The 26,370-nt window shown below is 36.8% G+C and overlaps 1 protein-coding gene across 6 annotated transcripts in view; it reads left to right on the top strand.

Annotated features, from left to right (window-relative positions):
* SHANK2 (SH3 and multiple ankyrin repeat domains 2) overlaps nucleotides 1-26,370 on the top strand; it is a 351,210-nt gene that overhangs the window by 127,697 nt on the left and 197,143 nt on the right. For 4 of the 6 annotated variants that reach the window (XM_090140753.1, XM_090140754.1, XM_031593318.2 and 1 more), the window contains 3 exons: nucleotides 7,921-8,230; nucleotides 12,378-12,547; nucleotides 25,124-25,237. In XM_090140753.1, the coding sequence (XP_089996879.1) occupies nucleotides 7,921-8,230; nucleotides 12,378-12,547; nucleotides 25,124-25,237 (594 nt within the window). Of the gene's footprint in view, nucleotides 1-4,487; nucleotides 4,559-7,920; nucleotides 8,231-12,377; nucleotides 12,548-25,123; nucleotides 25,238-26,370 lie in introns of those variants that run through there. The other 2 variants (XM_090140755.1, XM_090140756.1) reach the window with 1 other exon arrangement.

Here is a 26,370-nt window from a genome sequence, read left to right as displayed (position 1 = left end):
CACATGGCTATGTAACTTTCACTGCTATATTCTGTTTTTCTTTCTACTTCTAATTGATAACTCTTGCCATCTGTTCCCGATCTACCCCTCTGCTGTCCTTTCCTACACACTGTTTCCTGCCCTTGTTCTACCCTTCAGACTTGGACTGCTTGCCTGAAGTCTGCTAACCGGTGCTGATGGATGCAGATAGTGGCTGAGTGGGGAGAAGTCCCACCTGGTGGTGACAGAGACACTAAGGTTAGGAAGAGCTGGGCTTTTCAAGCATTTGCGTGGGCTCAGATGCTCCTCTCTCAGGGCTGTTATAACTGCAGCCTCCTGAATGAACTCAGGCATTTTACAAAAAATAACACTGTGTGATGAAAGAGGTTTAGTTGTTGCCCTGAGAAGAGTTCCTTCTGAAGCTATGCTGTGGCTTTGTAGGCTAAGTAAGCAAGCTAGAAGTACTGGCTTTTTTGTTTTCTGTTTTGTACTCTACAGTCTGTATTTGAATTTTTTTGTACTTTACAGTCTATATTTGAATCTCTTTTCTTATCTAACTCTCCCCTTGGTGGCTTAGCATACGGGAAGCCTATTTTATAGTGGAGAGAAATTTATTTATATATGTGAAGAACTGTATTTTTAACAAAAGCCTAGATGGTATATGAGTTGAAGGGACTTTTTTCTGTTAAGAACCCAAAAACGGGTAAAACCTAAAAAGAATGAAGATGACGATTATGAGTGTTCTGCCATTATCTGAGAAGCGCTTGCTCTTGGTGGGAAGATGAAGCAAGGGCATAGATTTGGTCAAACATATCACTTTTTAGCTGTTCATGAAGTTCTTAAATGTACACCTCAAAAAAATGTGTAAGTCACTATTTTGCATTGATTTCCAATGGAATCTAGAGACTGAGGTACAAAGAAAAATTTGGGAAACTGATGTTACCAACATACAAAAAAGGCCAATCAAAGTTAACTTTGGAGCCCGTGTTTTGATTTATGCTTGAGGGCCTGTTCTTTGCAGGAGTAGCCCCATGCAGAGCCTATGGATGTCATACTGAGCACCTACAGAAGATGTAGAGGGGGAAAAAAGACTGTTAGGGCTTATCTCTCTTGCACTTGTAATGTTCTTTGTGATTTTTAGATTGTAGCTGCTATGGTTTGTGGGTTATATTACTGTGTGCTGATGCAGACAAATTATAATCTCTTTTATGCTGAGCTAATGGTACCGAGGCTATCATCATGAGGCAGCAAAAATCCTTTGGAAAAGGTGGAAGTTGCTGGAATGTTTTCTTTATTACCTCCCCCACACTACAGATTTTAGGATTTTGGTTAAAACAAGCAAATTCTAATAAGCTATTAGTGACAATCAGTAAACATCAAAAACTGCAGCTGCAAATAGTTCGCTGACTTCCTTGATTGTCATATTTTCCAGTTGTACAATAACATTTATTGCAGTAGGCTCTGCCATGGAGGAAGAAATCATATTTCCTTCAATTTCCTTCAATGGGAGAAAGAGAGACAGTTAAATGGAATAAAATGATCATTTATCTGACGATGTATCTGATGGTGTAGATGGGAAAGAGTTCCTACAATTTCCATGAAACTCAATAATTTCAAGTGACTTTAATATTTTTTTTTATGTTTTTATAACACTGATTAGAAACCTCTAGGTGATGAAATGCTGGAGCTCCAGCGAGAATCTAATAAAAATACCCCCTGGGATTGATTTTGATTGACCACGGTTGCCTGCCTGTTTTTATTTTTCTGTATATGAACAGACAGGAACAAGCACAATAGAGTTAACACTTTCCTAGCCTCTTGCAATTAGATACTTAGGATAGCATTAAGCTGAAGCACTGGCACCCACAGGGAGGAAAATGTAATCTGAGAATGAGGCTCCCATGATTCTATATTAGCAACACATTGTCAGCAAAGTGTCCAGGGCTGAATGTATGGAGGCAGGGTTTTTGGTCTTTCCCTGGGTGCCTGTTGTGTAATTACCTCTTAAAATCTAAGGGGGAGAGGTGTCAATCTATGTTCCACATAGTCTATAAAGAGCATTCACCTATGCTATGTAAAAGTGATTTCAGTGCACGTCCTTGGAAATCTCTACTCTGTGGGCATTGCAGCTGTGCTGAGTTCTCTCAGCCCCATCAATAACTGGAAATATGTCAGTCTCCCCTGAACATTTCAGGAGCTGCCAACACAAAGCCCCCTTTTCTTCACCTCTCGCTGCTGGAACTCTACACCACCTTCAGGTTTTCTGCAGATCTCACTAGCCCTCACTCACTGTTGACTACGTTCAGTTAGAATGTGCCATGGAAATGTGAAATGTTACTAATAATTATAGCTCCTTAATTGTTCATGGCTCCAAGTGGAATTGAGGGGATTGAATGGAGTTATGTGAAGTGGGAGTTGGCCTCCTCCCCCAGGTAAACGGTGATAGGATGTGAAGTAATGGCTTGAAGTTGCACCAGGGGAGGTTCAGATTGGGTATTAGGAAAAACTTCTCTGAGAGAGTGGTGAGGCATTGGACCAGGCTGCCCAGGGAGGTGGCAGAGTCAGTGGCTCTGGGGGTGTTCAATAACCGTGTAGATCTTATGCTGAGTGATATGGCTCATGTAGGCATGATGAGGATGTGTTAGTGGTTTGAATAGATGATCTTAGAGGTCTTTTCCAACCTGAATGATTTTATGATTCTATTATAAAGGGTAACACACAGAAGTTCATAATTCAAATTAGTGATGTAGCTCTCCTGGTGTAAATAGTTCTTGTTCTGGGAACAATACTGATTGTTCTAAAGAGCTAACAATTACATGTTCTTATAAGATGGTGAAAAAGACTTCAGAGTTATTCTTTAGAAAGCTTTACATCTTTTTAAAGTTAAGAAATTTTTTTTTTTGTCAAATATAGATGTTTAAATTTATATGCATATTTTGTATCCAGTATCTCTGGTAAACTTTCCACATTATGAGCACAGTGAAAAAGAAATTGAATAAAAGTGTTCAATTACATTAATTTAGAGAAATATTATTTTCATTAGAAATTAAGAGCTATGCAAACACTGGAATGTTAAATGAAGTTTAAATGATTGAATTCATGTATGCTTACTAACTCTTTTCAGTTTTGGTTAATATGATGTCACCAAGCATATGGAGGTTGAATCCATTTAAGTGATTTATCTTCTGTCTTTCTTGAAGCTGTTTTCTCAGTTAGAAAAAGACCAACATTTTCAAAATAGATGTATTAGCAGTCAGCAGAGGTGTCTGAGATGGAATACATGTTTATTAACTACTATGTACTTTATGCAGTTTGAGGATGTTTTTTTTTACTCTGGGTAACTCATATTCAAAGCAGAAGACTTCCAGTTCTTTATAGCTGTTTCACTGTAGGTTCTGCTAGAGTTCTGAGGGGCTGCTTGCACTACCCCTGCTTCCTCCCTGTCAATGTGCCTGTCACAGGCTGCTATGGTTCCCTGCAGAATGTCAGAATTATTGTATCATATCACAGAATGGCTTGGGTTGGAAAGGACCTTAAAGATTATCGAGCTCCAACTGCCCTGCCATGAGCAGGGCTGCCCCCCACCAGATCAGGTTGCCCAGGGCTCCATCCAAGCTGGCTTTGAGCACCTCCAGGGGTGGAACAGCGCACTACAAACTGCACACACAACATGCTTATTTATTTTGTGGCACCTGCATGAAAATCAGAGAAATGGCACAGTCAAATTTTAGTATTTTTGCCCTGTGCAGAAAAAGATACTGCTTTATTTTGTTGTAATCACCGCAGCAAAGGGGAGTGGAAAGTTGCTGGTGCTGATACCTATCTGTGTCAGGCTGGAATATAGGCCAACTCCAGCTACTCTGGGTAGTGGCAGTTTTGTGTAACGTCTCACTGTAGTCAGCGCAGGCAGCTTGCTGCTTTGATTTGCTTTTCACTTTTCCTTCCAAGCACCGCACTCAGCAAGCAAGCAAACACCGAAACCAAAGGGTGCCTGTAAACCGCGCGGGTCAGCCAGGCAAGTTTGCGAGCTGAGCATGCTAGCGCTCATAAAGCAGCTCCCAGCTCTGCCAGGGCTCCCTGCCACTGGCAGCACAGCCTGCAGCGTGGCCACGGAGCCCCGCTGCACATCTTCCATCCTCCCTGCCCCTCGCCTTGGGCCCAGGAGCAGGGCATCGCTGCGAGGCGGCAGTGGAGCCGCTCACATGACTGATGCTGGGAGAGAGAGCAGGGTGGTGGTTTTTTTTTTCCTCCCTTTTTTTTTTTTGTGTGTGTGTGTGTGAGCGGCTCCAGTCTATGCACAGTTGGCTCCCAGCTGACAGACAGGATGTGGGGTGGGCTTTGTCACCAGCGCGCCGGGCGCTGCGTGCCCGGCTATGCTGGCAATTACACAGTACCCAGAAACCTGCTGCTCATGTCAGGGTGCAGGCAGCCTGAACACATAGAATTTGGGTAGCTGTATTTTTTTTTTTCTATTTTTTTTTTCCTCTTTCTTCCCAGCAAAGGTTATATAATGAGGGGATTGCTGCTAAAGTAAAAGGGAAAATGAAGTCTTTGTTAAATGCCTTCACAAAGAAAGAAGGTAAGCGATGCAAGCAGAACACTTTGATGTTTCAGACTGGTGTTTTCTTGTGTACATTTAATGTTTGGCTTAGTGACTTTATAATTAATTAGTTCATGCAGTTTTGTTTCCAAAATTATTTTATGCTAGACAATCCATTTAGGCAACTGATTATGAAGGCTGGATGTGACTTTATTAATTGTGTTTTTTTTCTCTGAAGTAGTTATAGAAATGTGTTGTTCCCTAAGAAATGCATTTGAAGATGCGTAAGGAATTTCCTGAGTGAATTTTTGTCAGTGACTGCTACTCCTTCAGATGTAAGAAATGCCAGGAGTAGAAGGATGCTGAGAGATAAGGAAGGATTAAATGATGCTTTCAGACATGCTTTTAGGGATGATAATTTTAAACTTCAGGGGCTTTAAATTAGTTCAGGCATTTTCACGTCATGTTATATCAACTGTTTTTCCCAAACGAGTTTTGGAATAGTTATTCTTACAGTTGTGAGCATAGTGAAATATTAGGGAGTGACAGTGTCCAACAGAGCTAAGAAAGTGAATGTTTGCATTCTATCATTTTGTGTTGTAGTGATTTTTTTATTGTGCAAATAATATAAATAATGACTATAAGAGGAGCTAAAAAAATATCCGCCCACTTACAGTTTGCAGATTGCTGGGGAAAAGAAACAGTTGGGAGGAATATTAATCACTTTAGGCAAGAAAATGTTTATTTTTAACTATTTCTATAAAAGATTTGTTAGACACACATCAATTGATGTCATTAGTTGTCCGCTTTCCTGTTTATTCTCTGTAGTAAAGGCTGATTTTGCTTGCAGTTCTGTCCTTAAGGATAGAATGTTAATTGTGAATCAAAAGCTGACTCCTAAATGTAAAATCCCTTTCTGATATGTGAAGGAAAAAGAGTGAATTTAACGTGATACCTGGTGAGCATGCACACATACAACATGCACCGCTTTCCAGTGGGAGGAAGCGCGCAGCCCTATGCTTTCTCTGGTTGCTGGCACAAAGGTGCTCGCAGCTCCCTGTTGTCCTGTCCCCATCCTGAGCTCATGCCCTCCTGCTGCCACTACCGTGCACAACTGACAGCACAGGCAGAACCCATGGGCACCATTTGGTTTGATGGAGCAGTGGCTCTGCAGCCTGCCCTGTGTGTAAGCAATTTTAAGGGGCAGAAAACTCAAGTCTTAGGGTCAGACCCCATTTTTACTGAAGTCTGAGACAAACTTTAGTGATCCTAAGGGAACAAGGCTACTTCTTCAGGCAGAAATCCTATATCTGCCATACATCTTCTGATTTTGTCTGATTTCTCTGTAATTTAATTATTGCAGTAGCTGTTGGGTTTTATTTTGTACCTGGGAAAGATTTCTATCTTCAATGAAATCACATCCAGAGCCATATTCTGAACGCTGAAAGTATAACAGTAGTAATTCTGGATATAAGAGCTGTGGATTTTCTTCAAGTTAGTACTAGCCCATGGGTTTCACTGTGACATTTGAGGCAATAAGGTGCTTTCAGTGACACACTTTGCTGCTTTGAAACTCTGAAAAGCTATGAAGCATGAAAGATTTGGAATATCCAGAAAATTATATAGAATTTCTGTCAGTTTCTAGCACAGATATTGAACTTTATGCCTTTGAGATCTTTTAAAGACTACTTCCCTTGTTTCAGCCTCTTTTCAAATTATGGAAATAAATTTAAAGCCTTTCTGAGCACAGTTTTCTTTTCTATGGTTGTTCTGTTGTTTTTGAGCTACTTACCAGATACTGTTTCAACTCATTAAAAATATTAAGGATGCTATTTTAAAATACTCATAATCACTGTTAATCGTAAAACAATTCAGGTGAAAACTGTATAAATTATTCTTTTCCTTACAATTACACCTTTATTTTACATCATAGATATGCTTTCAGTTTTGCTCAGGAACCTTAAGTTTTTCTGTGTTCTCCCAATTAAAAGCTATCTGTCAAGGCAGGACAGATTGATTCCTGTGTATATTCAAATTTATGTGAATTCATTTACTTACAGCATATGACAGACACATTCTAATTCTGTTATTTTGTATGTTTTTAAAGGGCATTGAATGTGTAGACGTTTGTGGCACTTTACAAATGGCTCTTGCTGGCACTTTAGAGATGTAGGATGATAGTTTGTGGGGCTTCTTTCCCAAGTGAAATATAATGTTTGAAAATTACAGCAGCTCAGTAAAGTCCTCAAAATGACACCTGTTGGCCTTGTATTAGTTATACTACTGTGACATTTCAGGTGTAACTATGAGCATTTTTCAGATGTAAATACATGCAGGATCGATCCTACAACCCCAAGAGTTCCACTGAAAGTAAAGAGAGTACTTGAGTGAATGTAGACTGAGCTAAGTATGAGTTTCCAGGGTCAGGTCCCTTACTGCCTTATAACTAGAAAACGCTGTCACTTCTAGTATGAGTTTAGTGCCTCTTATTAGGAAATTCTACTTTTAAATTGCACTTGCAAGTAACTGACCCACTAGAGTGCAAAATGAAGATCTGGAATATACAGTGTCTGCTTGTCCAAATTCTTGTATGGCTGCAGCAGTGTACCAGTAACATGGATGAATGGATAGGCTCTCTGGTTTGCATTAGGTTTTTATTGCTCTTGCTTTTGTTTTCTGTAATGACTGTGTCATTAACTAGCATATTGCAGCCTTTGGATACAGTCATGTTCTCCCCGGGACATGGCATGTGACAAGGCGAGTGTATTACCCTGGGGTAATATGCTCTATATACAATAGTAATAGATGGAGTAGAAATGCCTAGATTAGAAAGAGGTGAATACCAGGGGACTGTAGAGGTGTAATAGAGTTCTGCCAGAAGAAAAATCTATGTCCTTGATTTTTAACCTGGAAGATGGGGATAAGGTGACAACACAACAGATTTCAGGTTAGGCCTGAACTTGCAGTGGAACACAGTTTTCCCAGCTTCGATGCTGATAGAAGAGGGGAGATGGAAGATGATACACCAGAACCATTCGGTGTCTTTCTGATTGAATATTAGGACACAGAATAAATCTGAACATTATGAGAGTCAAGCTCAGGGATAATTAGCTGTTTTCCTTTTCATAGACTGTAGCTCAGACTGCTCAGCAGACTCTGACCGCTGGCATTGCCTGACTATTTATTAAAACCAGTAAACACGTTAATGTTGGCCAGTTGTTTTCAGTTTTAATGATGTTTTGAAGATAATTAATTTGATTAAATATGGAGGCAAGGTAAAGTTTCTGGCTCTGTAGAAAAAAAAACCAATGCCGTATGTTGCTAAATCTTTTTATGGGGTTGTAAGCACATATAAATGATAAATTCATCTGTGATTACCCTGGATATCTTTCTTTACACAGTGCCCTTTAGGGAGGCTCCTACCTACTCAAACAGAAGGCGGAGGCCCCCGAACACCTTAGCAGCACCACGTATCTTGCTTCGTTCCAACAGCGACAACAACCTGAACATCAACAATATCCCTGAGTGGTCAGCCTCCTCTTCTGCGTCTTCCCACCGCAGCCTTTCACCTCATCTACTTCAACAGATGCAGAATAATCCTAATGGAACTGTAAAAACTGTGGGGAGCTACACACCATCCTCCCGGAGCCGGTCACCATCCCTAAACAGGTTGGGAGAGGATGGCAAACGGCAGCAGCACAGGCACATCAGGTGAATTTTGAACATTGACAAAGTATGAGATATTCCTAATGTCATTATGCTACACTGCTATGTTCTTTTATGGAATTTATCTGACGGTTTTGTAGACTATATACTGGATAGGTAACAAAATCTCTACACAGTGGGACATGTTCAAATGTGAAAGTTCTAATCCCTCACACTCTGGTAGTCAATGCTAGCTGCCTTCCTACAGAGCTTGAACAGTAGGCAGACTACAAAATCTAGCAAAGCCCATCAGCTCCAAATCACAGTGGAAATTCTCAAGATCTTCTAATAGTTTAAAAAAAAAAAAAAATTGTATTCAGCAGCCATAAATGATATTTCTGTGATTCTTGGTCCCTATAGAAAACTGTTGGTCATGCTTGAAACCTGTGCTGGAGCTGCTATGAGTGATGGAGCAGAGACTATTTAAGTTTTCTCTTCTACAGATGAGTGCTGAACCAAACAGGAAACCAGAGGGAATAAGTGTGGGCAATAAGTGGAGCTGTACAGGAGGCTGACTGAGAGCAGAGGGAGTTTCTTGAGATGTTGGTGATAGGTGTCAAGGGCTCCTGTTATGATTATCCTTGCTGCAGAGTTTCACATTCCCTCATACTTTGCTGCTTCCTCTCCTCTCGAATTATAAATGTGATTTAGCAGGCACTCTCTGCAAATAACCAGCAGCTATGTCCCACTGGAGAGCAAATCCTGACTAATTAGAGTGATGTAGATATTGCAAGTAACATAATAAAGCAGCTGATTGTGTCTAGGTTTTGATCACAAATGAGGACTTTAGATTTATGAAGCCACTGTCCAGTGAACAGGTAAATTAGTTACAGCTTCCCTTGCACAGGACGTGGGAAATGCATCTGTCAAGTATGCAAGTGATGGAGTTGCACCAGGATGATAAGCCAGAAGGGTTAAAGCATGGGGTTACAAAAATGAAGAAAGGTGGGATTGGGTAGTGATGTAGTTGTTCAGTGCTTAAATATTTTGACAAAATGCATTTAATTCAGTCATCATTTAAAATATCAGCCTTTGTCCATCCTGTTTCCTAATATCAAAAATAATCCATTCTTTGGTGCAGAAAAGGCAAGGGTATTGTTAAGCAATGTAGGTGTTGGTTTCTCCTCGTTATTTGCAAGTATCTGAATCTTTATTCGAGTTTTCAAATCAGTAAAACGTGATGTAGTTGAAGTTACTGTGCACATTCTGCATGTTTGTATTCTCTCTTCAGCAGAAGGCACCAAAACTGATAATGATTATTTGTGCTGGCAGCAATATTGCTGGGATGTGGTGCATAAAAAATTTATCTGAGAAGTAAGAATCCCTGAAAGTAATTCTTTAGGCAAGTAGTTTCATGCAATAGAGCAAACTATGTTACAATAGTGGCAAAAACTCATTTGGTTATAATTTGGATGACGCTTCTTCACATAGAATTGTAGCAACTTCAAACCATGTTGTCTGTAAGAAGACTTCACTCAGGTGAGGAGGCGGCTGCGAGATGGTTTTTGTAGAATGAGTGTGCTTGAGTTCCACTGAATGCTGCTGGTGTCACCAAAGTGGGAGGATTTACCTTGTGTTCCGTGACTACTTCAGCTGTAATGGATAAAAAGTGCCTTTTCTTCAATATTCCTGGGATAACATACTTCCATATTCCTGGAGTGCAAACACTTCTTAGGGGGAGAGAACAAGTAAAAAAAAAAAAAAAAGGAATAAGAATTTGAGTGATGTTTGTTCAGTTTGGATTTATTCAGCCACTTTTCCCTTTCTGTGAACCAGTGATTTTGAAAACTAGCATGAATGACAGTGCAAACAAATGTTGTGCCTGAAATTGCAGGTTGTTCTGTTAATGGATCAGTATGATATCTGCATGCATAGCTGTCCAGATGCAGAGGATCTATCTGTGCTATGAACCAACAAGACATTTCCGGGAGAGATCCAGATCTCCTACAAGTGCTCAAAGAGAACTGAAGGCTCTATAAATATGAAGGCAACCAAAACATTTTATAAGTAATCTCTCCCCGTAGGCAATGCCTTTTGTTGTCACAGGCCTACTTTGCTGCCTTGAATGGCACCTCACGTGTTTCACTGTGTGACCACCTACTTACTATCAGCTAAACTATCAGCTGAGAATTGTTGCTGTCTCTGCTAATTATTTGCAAACAGTACATCACTGTGAAGCTGTTCCTGCCTTTATATGACAAAGCCCTTATTGACATTGCCACAGATTGAATTTTGGAGCCACAACAGCACAAGGGGCAGGATAATGGAAAAGGTCAGGGTAAGCATCACCAGGACGTTAATGAGGTTTCAGAGAGCAGTTTGCTGCTGGGAAGGAGAGGGCCTGAAAGTGATGCTGGAAGGGGTCCATGTGGTTATTGCAGCCTGTCACTCAGGTGTTTGTTTATATTCTTACGTGGCTGCTGTTCTTCACGCCAATCAGGGGTGGCTGCCTACTCCTGGGCAAGGAGAAAACATACTAAACTCCCCATGTTCTCTTCTAACTTCTTCTTGGCATGGGACTTACTGAGGCAAGAGGAGAAAGGGGAGGTATTTTTAAGAAGTCATGACTCCAATGCTGCAGCCCTGATTTCCATTAAATAAGCCTGTCTCATGTGAGAATATGTCTTCAGTGCAAAGCTTCAACATGCCATTATACCCTCCTCTTTCAGTAAGAAAGAAAATGAATGAGGCTTCTGTGATAGGTGAATAAAATGCTGCTACCTGACTGCTACCAGATTAGGCAGAAAATGCAGCTTTATACATTTGGGAATTGTATGTCGATCAACAGTTTATCGATCTGGATTGTTTACAGTGTTTTTGAGTATTTCTTTACTTATAAGAAAAAAGAAATGGAGCCAAACTGAAAATTGAATGTCATCTTTTCCCGTTTTTCTTTAAACGGTGTGAGCCATTTCTGATGCAATGTCCTTCACAAACAACACAAACAACAGGAGTTTACTTTTAAAGACTTAGGGACAGTTCAGCACATCTTCATGGTAATAGAAAAGCATCATGAAGTTAGAGGGAGACATCGTTCCAAGTGATGTAGAAGTTACTGAGTAGGATGGAAATGTTCATCATAAAAATAAAGGAGAAAATGAGGAAGCAGTAAGGAGCAATCCTCATATTTTGTTTGGTTTATAGCATTGTGAGATCATTTATTTTTCCTTACAAGAATATGGAGAGTTGAAATGCAAGATCACCAATTATTCATCTTTTCCTAAAAATCTTTATTAATATTTTTCTTTCTTACAAATGATTTATGTTTCTGGACTTTGTTTAAGGCTTTCATACTTGACATTTTTAAAAAAATTGAATAGTAGATTATTTGAAGTTTGTGATATTTCCTACAAGTTTTCTACCCTCCAATATTTGCCTCTTTCTCATGCTATCTTTTTGACAGTTACTTATTTTGGAGAGTTTTGATAATGAGCTGTTCAGTAGTTTTCAGTACTTTCTCTCTGTGTATCATAACTAGATTGTGAGTTTTTTAATGATCTATGATTTGTTAGTACAGACCACTCTGAAGTCATTGTGAGAGCTATAATGATCTCTTCAAGAACATGCTAGCCATGCATAGTGCAGATTCAGATCCAATATTTAGCTTCAGGCCCTTGAGTGATGAAGTAGCTTAATTATTTAGTCCATAGTAGTGATGAATTAACTTTTCTGTCTATTCACTTGATAATTCATTTTTCTCAGTTGTTCAGTTAACATTTCAATATTACAAATACATCTATTACCAACAAACGTTATATAGGGAGTTATTAAAAAAAAAAAGTTAAAAGTTAAAAATCTTTCTGACAAATTGTGGTGCTTGTGATGGTTGTACAGAAAATTTAATCTGGAACTGTGATTGAGCAAGTTCAATTTGTAGAAAAACTAAAAACTTTAGTATTATTTGTTTTATTTTCTAGACCAACATGGTCAGATGCACATTGTATTTCAAACAGAAAGATTTCCAGAATGTAAAGAATACATTTAAAATGAAAATAGAAAGTGTGTGCATTTATTTTTTTTCTGCAGGGTTAGATGTCTTACTGGAAGATGATTATGCTACTCAATGCTTAATTTAATACTACAAATGTGATGGTAAATGATTAACTTTCTTCATTTTAAATAACCATTTAATGATTTTAATTTCAATTTCCAGTGCTGTTTACAATCCTAGTGCCAACAAGGATACTCTGTCTGCCTTGGATTATCAGGGTCCAAAACGCAAGCTTTACAGTGCTGTACCTGGAAGACTTTTTATTGTCGTAAAGCCATATCAACCTCAAGGAGAAGGTGAAATTCACCTGCACAAAGGAGACAGAGTAAAAGGTGAGTAATTAATTTTGGCTAAGCATTGAAATTTTATTTTAAAATTATTTTACATTTTAGGAAAAAATATGTCTCATTTAATAGAAGTGCTTTTTCCTTTGTTTCTTTAGAAGGTATTTTGCTCTGAGTTCTATTTTTTGTAACCAATCCATATTCAGCTGCCATCTTAACTATAATTTTAAAGTATTACTAAAATTCAAAAATAGGTGCAGTAATAGCAGCATGTTGCACAGAATATGTAATTGGTTTCTGTAGTCACTACAGAAAGATATTAGCACTTTAAAAGTTTGTAAACTTGTTGGCCATCCAAAAAGCTCATGAAGGAAACAGCAGTAGGGTCAAGTCAGTCTCTGTTCCTTTCCTCATTGTTCCTAGTGGAACAATTTAGTGGTTGAATAGAAAGAGTCCCCTCCTGAGAGTTAGGGTAAGTATGTAGACAGAGTCTGGTGTAAATAATCTAGGGAGCAAATATGGTGATACGCATCTCATTGCTGGTGCACTTCCCAAGCAAGAATACAGTAAAATCAAAGTAGAAGTTCATGTTATTACTTTGAAGACAATAAGTACTTCCAGATAAGACTGAGAGAGTGAGAGAGGTGCTGTACAAGACGAAACTTCCTAAGAGAGTTAACTGCAGTTTAATCTGTGGTTTTGCACGTCCAGCTAAAACTGGAACAAAAAGATCTTCTACTCAATACATGCAAACAAAATTTCAGTTATGGAAGGCAAATAAAAAGGAATAAATTCAGAATGCTAAATAAAAATGTTAAACAGATGAAAATTTCCCTGCTACTGAATTTCTTTATCCTCCAAAGGAAAATATCCCCCTTTTCTGATCTTATATGTAGTAGCTGAAAGTAATTAGGGAGATATTAAAAAGTATTTTTCTATTTTGGAAAGGGTTGACTCTTGAAGCCATTTGTAAGTTTAATAATTTTTTTAACTCAGTCCTTCAGAAGGTGTAGAGCAAATCTCAAGAATGCTGCACTTTAAAGATGAAACACATGTGAGATGTGTTTTAAATGCAAGGATGAAGGAGGAAGGTTAAATTTAGGTGAGCTGGTGATTGCTGTAGGGCTGAAAAAATGATTTGACTGAGAGACTGTGCCCTGTCTGATAGGAAGCAGTGATTATGAGTGAAAGAAAATGGTTCACAAGGAAATTAGGGAGAGCCAATAGGATCACTTAATAAAACTCTGTAGAAGTTGATAAGTAATGGGATTAACTAAGCTAGAGTAAAATTAATAAAGGCAAGCAAAGCACTGAGGTTATAGAATTCCTTGGGAATGCCAGATATCAAGTAAAATTCAAGTTATTCAAATAGCAGTGTTGACTTCAAATTCAAGCAAAACTGACAGAGATTTGCATCTTTTGGGAACCTGTTTTGTAAGCTTTTAATGTATGTGAATAAATGCAAGACAAGTAATGCATAATATCAGTTAACAAAAGCCTTGAAATGTCAAAAGAATGGGTACAACCTAGAGAAAGGTTAAGTTACATTATGAGCAACTGTCATGCAAAACAAAGCAAATTGAATATAAATGTAATCTTCATACTTTTACATAAGAATACTGAAAATGTGAAGGCCTGGGGTCTTGCATGGAATTTGTTCTCACTGAAAAGATGCAGAATAAGACAGTAGAAAAAGCTACATGTTAGTGAATTGAAAGAAAACGATAACAAAAAAGTGAAACTTATGCACATTCCAGAAGTTTTTGCTTGAGCATAATTGCAGAAGGTTTATCACCACCAGGGAGAATTGCTGGTTCCTACAAAAGGTGAAATTTGAGGAGCCATGACTGGTACTAAATAGCTTTCTGCACCAGATGTATTCATGAGGATCCTAGTAGCTGCCAACAGATAAAGAATGAATATGGCTGAGCAATATCTATCCTTTGGGAAGCATTATATCCCTGCATGATTTTGTTCAACTGGGTTGCTGGATTTAAAGAGTAATACTTTTCTTTATGTATAGGATTTAAGAACAACATAGACCATAGATTCTATACACCAGAATAAAACACCTGAGACTCCAGGTAGTTCTGGAGAAAGACAAAGCAGAAAATGTTTTTCCTGACAGAAGTGGAAAAAGTATAACACATTCCTTGGGATGCTGAAGTTTGTAGGATGTTCTTTACCAGGCTGCTTGTTTACAGTAGAATTTGGGCTGATTATATGCAAAAATATCCAACAAACAAGGGATTTAAATTTCAATGAAGAGTTTAATAGTTAAATAAATTAGTTTGAGAGCTCTTGGTTCTAAGCTACTGTGACAGTAACTGGAAAACAATGCAGGGGGAAATTAGTTTACTTTTCAGATCTTCTTATAATAGGATGATCAGAACATAAGACAATGATTTTGTGGGGGCACTAACCAAAGCATGGAAAAGTACTGAAACAGAAATTGAGGATAATTTATGTTTATTGAAGCTGACTCTAAATTATTTATTACTTTTAGCAAGGCTTACCTATCCAACATCAAATCATCCCTACAGGGATTCTTCAGTTTCAAATGTATGGTTTGTACATTGAAGTAAAAAGCTAGCAGAGATCTTGGATTTGCAGGCATGCTTGTTTTATAGCATTTTATAGAACTTCAATGCAGTGAAGTCTAGCAACGTGTTTATACATGTCAATCCTTTTTAGGAAAGCTTGGAAAAAGAAAAGAATGTACATAGGAAAAAGAAAACAACAATAGTTCTGCTACTTAAGATGAAGTCTTGCTGAGTGTAATTTAAGTATGTTTCCACAGGAAAGCTAGAACCATGTCATAGTTTTCAATTACTCATCAAAGAAAAAAGTTTCGGAGCATATCAAACCCTATTTCTTGTTATCATGTCAGTGCTTCCTCAAATGTCACAAAAAATATGTCAGAACATACACAACAAGGTCATGCAGAAGATGAAGAATCCAACTGAAATGACATTAATACTTTAAAAAGGTCTCACATAATGGTATGGAGGAAGAATTCAAACTTAACAAACTTTGACAAAAATCTAGGTTCAGTTAAACAATTCATGCCTCTATTCAAATGAAAATGTAATTATTTGAATCAGAGCAAAAAAAAAAAAAGTTCCAATAGGAAGGATTGATAGACTTCCTCTCCATCTTCTGAAAGCACAGACATTAAAACTCACATCTCTCAGTATTGTGTGCTGGCTATCAAGTGCTCCTTCGTGAGTAGAAGATTCACTCAGTAACTGGTAGATCTTGTGTCCTTCTGTCCCTGAAACTTGCTTAGCGAGTCCACGATCCAGTCAGCACTGAAATTTTCCACAGGTTACGTAGCAGCCTATTAATTCAATATCATTTTATTTTGTTTGGGGATACGCATGCCTGTTATGAGGCTTAGAGACTCACTGTATGTAAAAACACTCTTGCCTTGCATTTAAAAAATAAAATGCTTTCTCTTGACCCACCTCGTGTGCCAATTTGAGAGCTGCACTGTACCCTGATGCTTAGGTGGTTCTTGGGTTACAGACTAGTACAGAAATTCCTTGTGGGGTTCCAGGCTCTGTTCAGTTTGACTGTTCTCATCATAGTATCCCATAAGATTAATCACTATAAAGATTTTACACAGCAGTAAACCAGAACAACATGTTAGATAGGGATAAATTGGGAAATGTTTTTATGTGTTTTCTTTTATAACTTGGTACAATAAGACAGGACATGGAGGTGAGAATCCCTAAACTCTTGATAAGAAGTGCTTTTATCAGTTGAAGATGAGACAGAGTTCTTTTCTTTCTAAAACCTTTGAAAGTGCACAAGTGACGATAGATCACAGTAAATGGTACAAAGAAACTATTCAGAAAAAGATATGAATGAGCAAGGTCCAAAGAAAATGTAAACTAAACAAAATTATCTTGTATTAATAGAATATTACATAGCCTCTACAAAAATATCAGCTTTATTTTTAGTTGTTAGTCATACTCACTGACATCATTTGTGTGTCTGCCACTCATGAGAGAAGGGCCATGGCAATATAAAAATAAACGTGGTATATTTATACAGGTTTCATTCAAACATAAATGAAGAGCTAGCTTCATTTCCCATTGAAACATTTTTATCATATTTTGTTTCTTTTGCATTTTGCCATGGGCCTACGATTGCACTGCAATAAAACTAATTCAGTCTAAACAGACACACACAAACACACAACGTAAAGTATATGCAAAATGCACTTCAATAATCTTTTGCATTGATATATTTAATTCTTAAACTGTAAGTCAAGTGGCATCTTTTATAACAAAACTCAGGTATGGATAAGGCAATGCTTCTAAGCAGTTTGTGCGTGAAGAATGAATACTTTTCTGATTCATGAAGACAAAGAAAAACAGAAGGATGTATGCATCCCTAAGAAGGTTACCTGTGATTCAAGTCTGTAGTCTTGTTGTGAAAGTAGTAGATGCTACCTCTGGTCACAACTCAGTGCAGAGCACTGGTCCCTTAGAAACAAAATAATAACGTGTTTGTTTTTTTTTTTTTCCCAGAAACAATGTTATATTACAACATATCTGAAATGCACATGAATTACCACTTATTGACTGAAGAAAAAAATAAAGCATTGCCTAATTCAGATACTTTGAAAACCTCTGAAGCCTCATCTTGCTCACAGTTTTGCTCTTTCTCTCTATTATTATGTGCTTTTATTACAGTGTGTCCATTTGCCACATGATTTGTATCTTTCTAATTTTTTGGTCCCAGAGTACCATCTACTGTCTCCTTATGGGTGGCCTCCAACTCTAGATTTTTGCTTATCTCTTTTATTTTTATTGCCTCTCATGGTATCACCACCCCTTCTGTTTCACCTGGAAGGCAAATACATGGACCAGTTCTGAAAAATGCTTGGATTCTCTGTTTCTGTGATTAAATATATTTCCCAGTGTTCATCATCTGGAAATATGTGAGGTTTTTCTGGTATCTCAAATGTGTTCCAAGATACAGTTTTTTGAGAATCTTGTCAGATGCCTCCAGTGCAGGTGCAGTCTGTACATCTGAGAGGAGTTCAGCACAATCAAGGTCTGCTCCCAGATACATTCTCTTCTGTTAGAGAAACGGAAGTCATACAGTAGTGGTGACTTGATCATCTGTTCTACCAGAAGGTCAGCAGTTCTCTGCATTAGAAATACTGACCCTTGCAACACTACTTTTACTTCAGTGTGCTCTCAGCCAGTAAGGCAATCCAAATATATCACTAACGTTTTAATTCCTTGTGAAATCTACTTATAAGTCATTTTGAAAGATTATTAAACACCTGCTGTGCTTGAAAATATTGCAGCAGACAGTGTTAGTGGGCAGAAGGGAAGTTGTTCTCTTGGGACTTTTGCAATTGTTAGATTAGTAAATAAAATCCTGGAAAGGGAAGAGCTACATAAATGTATTTTGTTTCTTCAATAGCATTTTGTAGCTTGAGTGAATGAGCCAGGCAACTGAATTTAACCTAAAAGGTTTGTATAAGGATTGTTATACTATAAAACGTGAAGGATGAAATTAATGTGAAATTAACCTTGCTCAGATTCATTGATTTCTTTAGTTTCCTTACCATCTCCTGACTTGATCACTTTGATTTAAATTCCTAACATAAATAGTTGTGACTCATCATAGATAATAACCTAATTCATTTCTTCCAGTCACTCATACCTGAAGGAGACAGAATTGTGCTTCTAACTGGTACATCAGAGTGATATGACAAAGACAAGGCCTTGCTCCTGCTTGAATAAGAGTGCTTACTTTGCTCAGGAGGCTGCGTGAAGGGAATTAGAATGTTCTTACATCTTCAAATTCCCATCATCTTCAGAAGTAACTGACCAAAAATGTTCAATAGACACAGAATACCAATGAGGTGAGAAATGGATTGGATACGATCATACTACTGTCATCTGACACAGTAGTACAGTCTCCTGATCTAAGTTGATTTGGAGCTGCTTTTCAAATTCTCTCTGCTCTGCACTCCCCACACCTGTAGTTTGGGCATTTCTCTGGAGAAGAGCAAACCTGGCTCTATCCAAGCCTTCCTCAACAGAGATGGTGATAAAATGTACAGAGCTAGAGATTTTTCCATTTCTTGATTCTAATTTGTTCAATATTCATATCAGTACAGGAGGATTGTTTTGTGCACTATTTTCATCTCTACTCCCCTTTCCTCTAAGACACACACCTGAACAGCAGCAAAGAGATTAGCTTCGTAAAAGGTAGTTCCCAAAGGTAAAGAGAAAAAGTGTACATTGTTAGATCTTGACTGGAACAGCACAGTTCATTCAGTTCCATTTCAGTTGAGCTCTCTTTCCTCAGATTTAGAGGATTAAGGGCAGATTATTGCATTTGTAGACTTTGACGTAGTGGGTGATTGCTCTGTTAACAATCCATCATTGTCAACCATCTCACAAGCCAGGGCCTCTTCTTGAACATTGCTTGATTTCTTTCTTAACAAAATACAGGCGATAAAGGGAAAAAAATGCTGCTTTGAGTCAGGATTTAGCCTGATATTGACTGTGGTCGTGGTGGCTGTGGCTGACATGCAGCCAAAACTTTTAAGCCTTCCCATCCTTTAGTAGTGTAGGGGTGGTGGTGAGGGAATAAGACACAACCAGGAGACATGAAGTTATCAAAGTTTAACATTAATTCTCTTAAAAAAAAAAAAAGAGACAATTTAATGGTTGAATTACAGGCCAGTAAGGCAGATTTTCAGATAAACAAGAAAGGCCATATAGATTACAGAAATTTGATTAGATTAATCCTAGAAGTCACAGATGATCACACATTGGTTTTAGAGGCAAAACTGGAAGTTAAATGTAAAATCTAAAAGTGAGAAATACCTTCTGTCCATGTTACTTCCCCAGTTTCAGTTCTCTGCGACGTTCCACAGGCAGAGATGGGGAAGGACTGCTGAATTTGCTTCTCCACTAAAAGAAATGTGGAGCTACTGTTGAATCCGACTGCTCAGGTCAATCAGGCAAAATCATTAACTGCGGATACACAAGGCTTTCCTTCCAGATTGTACGTGGACTGCACAGGAACATTTTCTACATGGCAGCTGGGACTTGTTTGTATGCTGGAGGCCTTAACATGATTTTATCAGTGCTATAGACAATTAGTTCCTTTCTAGTAGTTTTGCACTCGTCTCAAGATATGTCAGTCTCTCTTGATCATGTATTTTAAAGCCAGAAATGATCTGCCCATAAGGCAGAACAGACAGATCCTGTTCATCATTAGTGACAGGGAGGGCAGGCAGGATATGTCTCTGGAACAAATGAGGATACATAAAGAAATGGAGTAAAATTTAAACCAGATTTTCAGAAAAAGAGAAAGCAAGAGTAAGTTGTAACTTGTATTGACCTGCAGTTGTCTTGCTTGTAATGTATGAGTCAAGATGCACTTCAGATGCAGAGAACTGTCACTCTGCAAGGTAACTATCACTTAATTTACTTTCCTCTTTACTTGATTCTATGAAAACATAGTTTAAACCTTTAACTTTTTTATACTGAAACATATTTAGAGGAAAGATGTTGCCCCTATAACACAAGGTTAAGAAAAAACATTTTTAAGTTGTAACTTATTAAAGGTATTTTTTAAGCAAAACTGTTTTTCCAGTGAAACACCTACTCTTCGAGCAGTTATCTGTCATTTGGAAGCTGTCCTTCCAAAGGGCAAATAATTCTGCAAATTTGCATCAAACTGATGCTTCTAAGAGAAAAAAGACTATAGTAGATGTTTCTGAGAGAAATAATTTGGTTTGGTGCCCTTCAGAAAATTAAAAAATATACAGCTTACTTCAAAAAAAATCCAGAAGATAAATTGTTATTTGTAGCTCAAATTTTCACCAAATCTTGCTATCTATGGTTCAGAGGAAAGCCTTTTGCATTTCATTAGGTAAATAGCACTCTTCAGCAATAACTGAGCAGTGATATAAAGGTAAATGACATGGTCAAACTGCATTTTGAATGGAAGGGGCACTGTCATTGTTCCTTTCAGATGAAGAAGGAAATTTTGAATTTTTCTGCTTTCTACTGTGAGTTCTACAGAGTGTTCTTAATTCCTCCTCTCACTAAAAGTATTGAGATCTTCAGCTGCTCATTATTAGCAAACACATTTACTTTCAGCTCTGATGGCTCTTACATCAGCATAGGCTAGTTCTGTTGGTAGATGTTTCAGCTCGTTTTCAGCTTCACTTGACGCTCTGTTGCCATTGTGATCATTTCCTTTATTCTCTCACTTGTAGAAATATTCTTTTTTTGTAGCAGATCTATCATTACCTCTACAGATAAGTATTTGTTTTCCCATGAAAGAGTGTATTTTATAATAGCACCAAAAATTGGTTGTAGGTATTAGAAAGCAGTTTCACATAAACCCTGCAACATCTATAGACAGTCGCCTGTATTTGGCTGTAATTTCCATTACATTTTTTGCAGAAAGGATAACTAAAACAATTCTTCTGTTGAATCTTCAGCGTTATTAAGAATTTCAGAAATTGTTTGCATTATCAGTGGATGGAAAAATGTTCTTACACCCTATTATATGGCAGTAGAATAATGAGGGGAGCTATAATGTGGAAGAATACATTTTCTTGTATTTTGATTTATGGTCATATAGTGAATTTTTGGTCATTTGTTGAGTAATTTAGTTTGAGATGAGCATGTTATATTGTTAATAAACTTAGAGAAGTTGTTAAATACCCTATGACAGATTGGTACTGTAAATAGATTCTTTACCATTTTTTGGACTTCACCAATGCAGAATCTGGCTGGTATTAGGCATAATACTTAAATGATATTAAAATATAAGATTCTGATAGGGTTATGCATATTTTCATGTTATTCAACTGCTTGGTCTTTGTCCAATTTTGATTTGCACTTTTGTTCATGTAATTAAATATAATTCTTGTTTTAAACTATAGTTTTGTTGTGAAAAGACATACCAGAATTCACAATGTTACTAGAGCCTTAATTTCATTCTTATAACATCACATTCTTTTTTGTAATTCATATTGTGTGTAAAGAAACTCTGGCCTGCTCTTACCATAGCAACCACATCTTTTGTTTTTACAAAAAGCAAAAGGAAAAAAAAAAAAAAACTTGAAAGGGTAAAGCCTAATTATTAATTTTGGGAAAGTTATCCTTTGATTTACCATTGTTATGTCCTTCAGAAGGGAAAATGTTGACTAGAAAGTCTCTTGTGGTACCAAATTATCTCTTACAACATCTCTCTTACACGTTGTTGTGAGAAGGAAAAGACAGACATTAAGCCCTCATTCTAAAAGAGCATTAGTGGTTTCAACAAATTATATATATATATTTAATAAAGGATAAATTAAAAGATGTTTTATATATATATATATATATATATATATATACACACACACACACAGATAGTAGGGAACTTAAAGGATAAATTAAAAAATGTTATATATATATATATATATATGTTATCTGTGTTGGAATACATGAAACATTGCCAGTTTTTATAAATACAAAAAATATTTTATTTTTGACTCCTGCTGCAGAATTTCATATTAATGACACCGCCTGAGATTTGTTGAAAAGATTATTTCAAGTTTTTTTGGTAGTGCAGGACCTATGTATCTATCTCAAATTCAAATACATTTTTAGTATTAGGCAATATGTGCTTCTTCTCCATCTCACCAGTACTTTGTCTTGTCTCAGTACATCTGCTGCATCTCTGGCTTCTCCACATTCGCCTCTTGTAGTTCCAATTGTTTTCTTCTTCTTGATATCCATAATACTGTATTCCTTTATATAATCATTAATATTTTATTTGTAGATTTAATCTCTAGACAAACTTAGACAAGAATGGTGAAGTCTGGCTGCATTCTATACTTCATTTTCTCTTCTACCTCTTTTCTATAGATGTTAGGTCTTCAGGGAGGTCTAAAGATATTTTCTTCTCTCTTGCTGTTAGTAATTGCTGATATTTAATAATCCATGCAATAATGGGAAAGGTTTTGCTTTCTGGCAACTTCTTTTTGCCTTGTATTCACAGGTGGACTTAGAAAACACATTCTTTTTCTCATCTTGACTTAGATATTTTATCAGCTGCTCCTATTGTAAACTCATGAAATTACAGGTGTGACAATCACAACTTCTGTCTCGCTGTGCTTTTTAGACGTTTTTGGACATTGAAATATCAGTGTACCTTGGAGCATTTTCGACAGGTTAATGACAGGTTCAGTTCTGAACTCTCTTCAACAGGAATCTATTACTGCCACATTTTGCAGTTTCAGCTGATTGGAAGCTTGGACTCGCATTTGTTATTTGAAGCTGTACAATAGGATGCTACAGTAGTTATAATAGCTATATGTATGTTATTAATTATGCTTTCCTACTTATTTCATATGTAAGAAATGCACTCTATTCTTGTGTCTACAGAGTATACATTGTTTAAAAATATGTTAAATGTTGATAAATACCTAATATATATAGGATGAATGAACAGGCTTCTATTTTTTTTAAGACTGAGTTATCAGGTTGATTTTATGTAGTAATAAACACAAACTTTTCAAGAACAACTGGAATTTATAAACATATTTTTCATTAATTATACCCCAAATTTGTATTTGTTAATGCTTCTATTTATGTATTATTTACAGCTTTCTTTTTTTTTCTTTTTTTTTGCATGTAAATATAGAGATGCAATATTTTCTTCTTATCTAAACAGTAGCAATAGGTCTTAGGTAACTAAAAGAAAAGTCATGCTGAATTTTTTTCATTTGGCTTCCTTCTCACTGTGGAGTTGTTACTATGCTCCAAAATCAGTGCCTCTAACTTTCTAGATTAGGTTTTCCTACGTACATGATATCGGAGAAGTGCTTTGTAAACAGTATTTTTGAAACCCACCCAGGTGTAACATTTTGCTTTAATGGATGTTTTCTTGGGTTTAAAATGTACTTCCCATTGAAAGTGATTTGTAAATAAGCAGTTAGTGGAATCTGCAACTGAATATGCTATATTAAAAAACTGAAAATTGACAATTTTAAAGATATTTTTCTCTCAAATATTTGTTAGTTATCCACTCTTCATAAGCAACACCTCAAATATCTTAGGATTGCATCAATGACAAATGAGGTGAACATTTAATTTCAAATACTGTTTTTACAGATCCTGATTTGTCAGACCAGGCTTCTTACTGTTTCTTTAGTATTCTCAGGACACCTTTTTTTTTTTTTTTCTTTTTCTTTTCTGTTTTTTTTTTCCCCTGGCATTGATTTGATTTTCATCTGAGTCTATAGTAGTGCAAATCAAGTTCAAATTCAAAGCCATTGAGTCACAGCAGTACCACTGATACAGAATTCAATTGCAGTCAGGCTCTGGGACTACAATTTTAAAGCCTGATAAGGCATGTTTTAACAGAGCAGAGTGCTTATGCTGGAAATCATCAAAATGGCTCAGAGCAAGTTAATATCCCTACTATACTGCAATACTCCGCAGAGATCTTATTCTGGGTCCGAAGACCATGCATACATTAGCAAAGAGGTGAGCTTGGGCTAATTAGCCTTGATTTTCAGCAGGACCAGTTAGCTTGGCTGGCTTAGCAAACACACTACTAATGGAATTGTGCCACCTTGATTTCCATGGACTTATTTTTGGTAGCTCAGGGACCTCCACACTGAATACTGGGTTTTGTACAGATGTACTCAAGACCTGTGTTGTATGACTGACTCTGTTTCCAGTCAACCTATTTTGAAGAGCTACCCAAGTTTTTATTAGTCTATTATATCATATGTATTCTATTAAAATAATTGATAGTATATTTTTAATCGAACATTTGTTTTTTCAGTGTATATTATTAATACAGTGATTAGGAAGAATCTCACCTCCAATTGCTTTGAAGTAAAAATATTATTTTTAATAAATAAGCATTATTATTTTGCAATTATTACAATCCTTGATAACTGGAACTACAGCTTTTTTTTTCCACTGGAAACTTATTCTGTCCCTATTTTTATTATCTTCTACTGAGAAAGGTCACTGGAATGTTTCAAAAGGCACGTACATTGTGTAATGCACCTATGGGATGTTCAAGTATTTGCTGCTGCATACTCAAACTATTAAATCGCATTACTTGACCTATATTACACGTCTCTGGAGTTACCCACTAAATAAAATGGCATGTTTCCTTAGGAAGTACAAAACATATGAGATGTCTCTCTCTCTATGCATACATATATATGAAAACCCAGTTTCAACATGGATTCAATTTTACGGTGCATTCATCACTTCAGCTTAATCTGAACAGGCAAGACATTTTTGGTGTTAATATGACTGTGCGTTTATCCTTGATTAAAATGGCAAAGCAAAAACTGAAAATAGAAGGGATTATGTAAGGGCTGAGAAAACTTCTGATAAAAAGAGTCAGGGGCAGGGACTTCAAAGGCTGATTAGGGTTAAGCTACATTTAAAGTTTACTCTATGATTACCTTTACAGCACTAGAATTTGAGTTATTGGAAAGCGTTTGCTCTTAGGAGCATGATATTCAATTATTATTGAAAAGTTATTCAACTAATCTTAGCTTTTACATTGCAAGAGAAAAAAGTCTAATGCTTCCTATGTCTCTATTTTTAGTTTTAAGCATTGGAGAAGGTGGATTCTGGGAAGGCAGCACCCGGGGACATATTGGATGGTTTCCTGCAGAATGTGTTGAAGAAGTTCAGTGTAAACCAAATGAAAGCAAACCAGGTAATCAGTTTAAGTTCTTGTTGAATTCTAACAATGACAAATGTGACGCGTGGGACAAGCAGAGACAACCTAGATGGTAATGTGTTATACAGCAGTGTGTTTGTGCAATATTAGAAACTGGAGAATTAAGTAAAGCTGAGCTGCTGAATTAAAAAAATAAAGATAGGTTTACTGATAAGATTTTACTGGATGCTATCTAAGCGAGCAGTCTTTCTCACGAGGGATGATGCTGTGAAGTACTGTGAAAGCTCTTTCATGGAGCTGCATTCACAAATTTTGTAAAGTGGTGCTGTGCTTTATCTTCTTACAGTATGTGAGAATAATTAGACAAATAATGGAAGGAAAATTGATCAATCATCTCCCAGTCTACGGCAGTCATATAATGTATTATGCTCTTGTTTATAGAGGTAATGTTTCCTCTGTTGACCTTTTACTACATTTTAGAGGAGACATCTGTTAGTGGGATGGCCCACGTACATCCTTGCTGATAAAAAATGAAAAAGAATTCTCCATTATCCTACGCTTTAACTGCCATGAGTAAACCAGTAATGACTTTAGGCAAATAGTCTTTACATTTCAAGTAAAATAAAAGAAAGATATGAACACTGAAGCATGCTATTTTAAGAATTACCTAGCATCTCATAATTTCTGTCCTTTTAAGAATTATGATATGAGGACATACTCTCTAATTAAAAGCTCATTTTAAATGAGCTCTAAGAACATAATTAATGTTCTCTACAAATGTGGGCAGTTCTAAATTAGCTATCAATGTGTTTTGGTTCTCTGATGTATTGACTAAGAACTTCCTGGCATTGCACAGAAAATACCCTAAAATTTATGCATAGTATTATTCATTCATGAACATTATTATTTTACGTGTGCCATTGTGAACTCCACAGGCATACTTCTTTTACTTCTTGCATGTGCACTACAGTATATATATATATATATATATATATATATATATATATATATAAAAACTGGATGGAATGGAATAGAATTGAATATGCTGGATGGGATAATTCCAGAGTAGTAAGAATCTGGAGATGTTTGTAAGATTTTATAATTATTTTAATTTCCTTGCTTATAATGGAAGCAGAGGTAAAATGAAATAGATTTTAAGGGATGAGCAG

Source organism: Phasianus colchicus, chromosome 5 (assembly GCF_987193195.1).
Source record: "Phasianus colchicus chromosome 5, bPhaCol1.hap1.1, whole genome shotgun sequence".
Lineage (NCBI taxonomy): Eukaryota > Metazoa > Chordata > Aves > Galliformes > Phasianidae > Phasianus > Phasianus colchicus.
Note: the sequence above shows the minus strand (reverse complement) of the source record. Positions and strands in the feature narration are given on the sequence as shown.